Source organism: Etheostoma cragini, chromosome 2 (genome assembly GCF_013103735.1).
Source record: "Etheostoma cragini isolate CJK2018 chromosome 2, CSU_Ecrag_1.0, whole genome shotgun sequence".
Classification (NCBI taxonomy): Eukaryota; Metazoa; Chordata; class Actinopteri; order Perciformes; family Percidae; genus Etheostoma; species Etheostoma cragini.
The window spans coordinates 584,075-590,416 of record NC_048408.1 but is presented as its reverse complement, the minus strand read 5'-3'; the positions used below and the strand labels follow the sequence as shown (position 1 = coordinate 590,416).

Here is a 6,342-nt window from a genome sequence, read left to right as displayed (position 1 = left end):
TCAAATGTATTATTATTATTGTTATTATTATTATTATAATTATTATTAGGAAAGCTTACTATGCAGACGTTTACCAAACCAGTATCTCACACGGCTGCTATTCGTTTGGACATGAAGTCAACATGCATAGACCTGGGCCGGGGCGCAATGTGTCACTGAACACACAGGACTGTGTGAGACTGACAGCATCTTAAAAAAACGTGTTGGCCAAGTTTTATTTTCAATGCTGGGAAACAAATTCTTCTATAAACAGTAAGGAGCTCAGATGATTAGATGAGACAGGAGGAAGACGGGAGCGAAAGTGTGTAGAAAGGGGAGGAGGAGGTGTGAAGGCAGCAGGGCAGGTACAACAGGCTGAATAAAACCTGTAATTATTATCCTCCAGTTTACTTAGCCTCCCTCTCTCTCTCTGACACACAGTGCACTGTTTGTATAGACTGATAAGCAGAGCGAGAGAGAGAGAGAGAGAGAGAGAGAGAAAGGGAGGGAGGGAGGGAAGAAGGGAGGGAAAACAGAGCAGCTATAAGAAAGAAAACACACGAGGGTGAGAAAGCCTTCTACAGAAAAGAAACGTCAGTCACACACAGAAGGAAGAGAGAGAAAAGCAAAGGTAAAGAGCGAGAGACAGAGGGAGGAAGACGTCATGTCTCTGAATGGGAAGGTGGCTCTGGTGACCGGGGGGGCTCAGGGCATCGGCAGAGCGGTGGTCCACTCCCTGCTGCAGAGCGCCGCCAAGGTGAGTCCAGGTCCAGCTGCCCCACCTGGGGCCTGCTGTCCAGCTGTTACCTGTCAGCTGAGGACTCAACTACCCAACACAGCTAGCCACTTTAAATCTGTTTATGGACATTTATGTGAAACATGTTGTCTCTACTGCACATTTTTCATACTCATCCTCAATTCTCACTGCACTGCTGTATTGCTTTTTTTTTTTTTACAGGTTTTTAGGTCAGTACGTTGAAACAGGGCCAGTGTAAACTTGTCTTGCATGAAGGATATTATAAATGTTTTAATGTTTTGTGATGAGACATTGTTGGCATTGTTTGGTAAACTTGCAGTTATAAAGTGAAGGAGACTTGCATTCTGAAGGCAAGAAAGGACGAGCAAAAAGGCTTTTGAAAGTGCTAAAGTAGTTTCTGAGAACTTCCTTCACACCCTGTGACACTGGGCTATTTGCGGCAGAGTGAACATGTCATTAGTCTTGTGTGCTACTGAGCTGTGAGCTGAGCCACTACTACACACTACTGCAGTACACGGTAACCAAAGCAGTATCTCCTTAGATCCTTATAGTACCATGTTTTGGACAAAAGGATTCTCCACCTCTGCTGTGTGTGTGCATGGGTGTGCACATGTGTGTTTCTGTGTGCATATGTGTGTGTGTGTGTCTGTGTGAGAGACCTTAAAGAGTCCACATGACAAACAGAGTTTGGTCCCTCAGGTGGCCGTGGTTGACCTGAACAAGACGTGTGGTGAAGAGAGCAAGGCCCAGCTGGACGCCGAGTTTGGAGAGGGCAACTGCAACTTTATCCTATGTGATGTGTCCAACGGAGACGCGCTGAGAGGTAATACTGTCTGTTCGACTGACCACAAAGCTTTCACAACACAGGCATTGTTGAGTGACACTACATGAAAAAGTCAAACACACCGGGGCTGTTGCACAGCGTGAAGCCACCTAATATGTCTCCAGCCTACAGAATACAGTATGTATACAGTATATGTACTTTGCATACTCATTTACACCTACTCATGCTGAATGAGGAAGTGACTTCAACAAAATCCTTGTTGGGGGAGAGTTGTTGTTGCCACTCAGGTGGATTTCAGCGACTGGCTGCACTCGTGGTCCAGCTGAGGCTCAACCAGTCGAGTCTTGCCTTGGAGTCACATGGTCATTTATTTTTACTGTAGTCGATTTCAGTTTTGCACACTTACTTCTTAACTCCTGCAGATGTGTCAGTGCTGTGTGTGTGGGTGTGTATCTGTGTTTGGGTGAGAAAGACATGAAGCGAATACAGTGTGTGATTGAATTTGTGTCTGAGTGAGAGAGGAACAGGGTTTCATTGTCTGACATTGAAAAAGTAAATCCCTGCAGGCTAACGGCTGTGGAATGCTGTTTGCTGTTGCTCCTGACTGTGTGATAGTACTGATGTGGACACACAGTGTGTGTGTGTGTGTGTGTGTGTGTGTGTGTGTGTGTTTGTCTCTAAGTGTAGAAAGCCGTTTTAGCAGGTTTTACCACATCAGGTGTCTCCTTTCAGCTGTTTATTTAACTCACGTATAGCCTACCTCTTTGAAACCACTGACCAGGGTTGGGCCCTGGTTATCTGATCAGGGTTCAACCCTCTTTTTGGAAATCTAAACCAAGCCAGTCAACATGGGTATGTCTCATGAGAATTCAGATACAACGTATGCATAAAAATTACCTTAAGTTCTAGAAATGGGCTTTACACGTCATGTTCAGCTAACATCACATACTCAAGTCCAGCTGTGCACCAGCAGAACTCATGTTTTTTAGCTACTTGAATCAGTCATGGTACAGTTGGGAGAGGGAAATACAGCTTACTTTGTGATGCTTTTAAAATGATTATTTTCTAAAGCACAAATATATTACCATCAAACACTTCTCAGATGATTTGTGTAGACTGATTTCTCTTCTGCATAGCCGAAATCCCGCCCCTTACAGTAGACCTCATGGGGCCTTAATTCTGAAAAAATATGAACGGGAGGGAACAGGGAAAGGCAAGTTATTTTTTGCTCCCGTTTCAATTGAGCCATGGATTACAAATATGTTTCTCAATTTAAAAGATAATTTTTCAACTGAAGAAAGGCTCAGTTAGCTGTAGGTTTGTAGTATGAGCCCTTAGCTTAGTGTGAAAGCGCTCAGTGGACTACATCTCTCAGTGGAGTACATCTGTCAGTGGACTACATCTCTCTGACTCTATCTCTCAATGGGCTAAATGTCTCTGTGAACTACATCTCTCAGTGGACTACATGTCTTAGTGAACTACATCTCTCAGTGAACTACATCTCTCAGTGCTCTTGCCTGTCCCCCCACTAACTCACCTCGAACCCCACTACTCCACCCTCCCCCCCCTCACTGTCCCTCACATTCCTCCTGGGAGATCCCCACTCCCCCCTCCACTGGCTCTCAGGTTAACTCCTCCTCCCCTCCCCCTACCCCACCTGTGACCTCTGCGTGCCTCGCTGCGGACCAGTTGAGAAGACAGCTGACCAGACTCCACTCTAATAAGGCTGCAGGCCCTGATGGTGTCCGTCATGGACCCCCTCCAGTTTAACTACATGCACCGACTATGAGTTGAGGACACAATCATCTTCCTGCTCAACCGCATCTACGCCCACCTGGACAAGCCGGTGAGCACGGTGAGGGTTATGTTTTTTGACCTCTCCGGTGCTTTCAAAACCCTCCGGCCGGCCCTGCTGGGTGAGAGAAGATCACAGCGATGCAGGTGGATCCCCCTTTGTGTGCTGGATTGTTGACTACCTGACGGGCAGACCACAGTGTGTGCGCCTGCAACACTGTGTGATAGACAGCGGGGTCAGCAACACTGGGGCCCCACAGGGGACCGTCCTCTCTCCCTTCCTATTCACCATCTACACCACAAACTTCAACTACCACACACAGTCCTGCCATCTTCAGAAGTTTTCTGATGACTCTGCTGTGGTTGGATGTATCAGCGAGGGTGACGAGGCTGAGTACAGAGCTGTGGTGGGGGACCCTGTCACATGGAGTGAGCAGAACCATCTACAGCTCAACGTGACAAAGACTAAGGAGCTGGTTGTGGATCTAAGGAGAGCCAAGACACCAGTGAGCCCTGTTTCCAACCAGGGGGTCAGTGTGGACATTGTGGAGGACTACGAATACTGGACCTGAGAGTGCACTTGGACAATAAACTGGACTTGGCCAAGAACACTCAAGCCCTCTACAGGAAGGGCCAAAGCCGTCTCTATTTTCTGAGGAGGCTGAGGTCCTTCAACATCTGCAGGACAATGCTGAGGATGTTTTATGAGTCTGTGGTGGTCAGTGCTATCCTGTTTGCAGTTGCATGCTGGGCCAGCAGTTTGAGGATAGGGGAAGCCAACAGACTCAACAAACTGATCCGCAAGGCTAGTGATGTTGTATTCCGGCCTGTGGCCATCAAACTTTATAACTCCTCCCTCTAAGCGTTCCATCCCCTGTACAATATACAGCGAGACACCAGCCACGCGAAATTGGAAGGTGAAGTCTTTCTAATGACGTATTTTCACAGTCTTAAAAGTTTAATAATAAACTGGAGACTTTCTTCATTGCAAAATTGTCTTTTAAATTGATGAACATCATATTTATTTTTTTAATGACAATTTTAAGATAAGAGGAGAACTTTTCTCTTTGTTTCATTTAATTAGAAGCAAAGTTGGGCTTTACTGTTGACTTCACAACAATTGTTTTTTTAAGAAAAAGATTTGCACCCCCCAGAAGCCTGCAGATTTGTCAGACAGAAAGGGAGAGAACGGCGGTGCAGAGAGAGTTAAACGTTAAGATTAATTTTGTTTTTGTGTTTAAGTGACAGAAATAGGAATAACATTTTTTTTTTTAATTCAATTACATTTTGTTTATAGTATAAATTCATAACAAGAGTGATCTCGAGACATTTTACAGTTAGGATAGCTCTAGACCACGCTATAATTTACAGATAGAGCTGGTCTAGAACACGCTATAATTTACAGACAGAGCAGGTCTAAACCACTCTATAATTTACGGATAGAGTAGGTCTAGACCACTGTATAATTTACAGACTGAGCAGGTCTACCAGAGCACCCTAGGCCAAAGGTCAATGATCGATTTTATAATCGTTTCATCTGATCTGAGGCCGTATGTTTTGGACACTCGGGTGAAGAGAGGGGCAGAGCTGTCAACTGATCACCATCTGGTGGTGAGTTGGGTCAGGGGATGGGGGATGACTCTGGACAGACCTGGTAAGCCCAAACGTGTAGTGCGGGTAAATTTGGAACGTCTGGAGGAGGCCCCTGTCCAACGGACTTTCAACTCACACCTCCGGCGGAGCTTTTCGTGCATCCCTGTGGAGGCTGAGGGCATTGAACCTGAGTGGACAATGTTCAAAGTCTCCATTGCTGAAGCTGCGGCGGGGAGCTGTGGGCTAAGGGCCTTAGGTGCCTCAAGGGGCAGTAGCCCACGGACACCCTGGTGGACACCGATGGTCCGGGAAGCCGTCCGACTGAAGAAGGAGTCCTTCCGGGATATGTTATCCCAGAGGACTCCGGAGGCAGTTGCAAGGTACCGACGGGCCCGAAGGGCTGCAGCCTCTGCCGTGACAGAGGCAAAGCAGCGGGTGTGGGAGAAGTTCGGAGAAGACATGGAGAAGTACTTTCGGTCGGCACCAAGGTGCTTCTGGAAAACCGTTCGCCACCTCAGGAGGGGGAAGCTGGGACTCATCCAAGCTGTATACAGTAAGGATGGGACGTTGTTGACCTCAACTGGGGAGGTTATAGAGCGGTGGAAGGAGCACTTTGAGGAACTCCTAAATCCAGCTGACGCGCCCTCTGTGGTGGAGGCAGAGCTGGAGGATGATGGGGGATTGTCGTCAATTTCCCTGGTGGAGGTCGCTGAGGTAGTCAAACAACTCCACAGCGGCAAAGCCCCAGGGATTGATGAGATCCGCCCAGAAATGCTCAAAGCTCTGGGTGTGGAGGGGCTGTCTTGGTTGACACGCCTCTTCAACATTGCGTGGTGGTCTGGGACGGTGCCTAAGAAGTGGCAGACCGGGGTGGTGGTTCCCCTCTTCAAAAAGGGGGACCAGAGGGTGTGTGCCAATTACAGGGGTATCACACTTCTCAGCCTCCCTGGTAAAGTCTACTCCAAGGTGCTGGAAAGGAGGGTTCGGCCGATAGTCGAACCTTGGATTGAAGAGGAACAATGCGGATTCCGTCCTGGTCGTGGAACAACGGATCAGATCTTTACTCTCGCAAGGATCCTGGAGGGAGCCTGGGAGTATGCCCAACCAGTCTACATGTGTTTTGTGGATCTGGAGAAGGCGTATGACCGGGTCCCCCGGGAGAAACTGTGGGAGGTGTTGCGGGAGTATGGGGTGAGGGGGTCCCTTCTCAGGGCCATCCAATCTCTGTATGACCAAAGCGAGAGCTGGGTCTGGGTTCTCGGCAGTAAGTCGGACTCGTTCCAGGTGAGGGTTGGCCTCCGCCAGGGCTGCGCTTTGTCACCAATCCTGTTTATAATATTTATGGACAAGATATCGTGGCGTAGTCGGGGCGGGGAGGGGTTGCAGTTTGGTGGGCTCAGGATCGCATCGCTGCTTTTTGCAGATGATGTGGTCC

At 48.0% G+C, this 6,342-nt stretch overlaps 1 protein-coding gene across 1 annotated transcript in view; it reads left to right on the top strand.

Moving 5' to 3' along the window:
* The first annotated feature begins 468 nt into the window (after positions 1-468).
* Positions 469-6,342, top strand: part of hpgd (15-hydroxyprostaglandin dehydrogenase) — a 19,814-nt gene continuing 13,940 nt past the window's right edge. The window contains exons 1-2 of the mRNA XM_034893310.1: positions 469-736; positions 1,436-1,559. Of these exons, the coding sequence (XP_034749201.1) occupies positions 644-736; positions 1,436-1,559 (217 nt within the window). The 5' untranslated portion in view covers positions 469-643. The remainder of the gene's footprint in view (positions 737-1,435; positions 1,560-6,342) is intronic.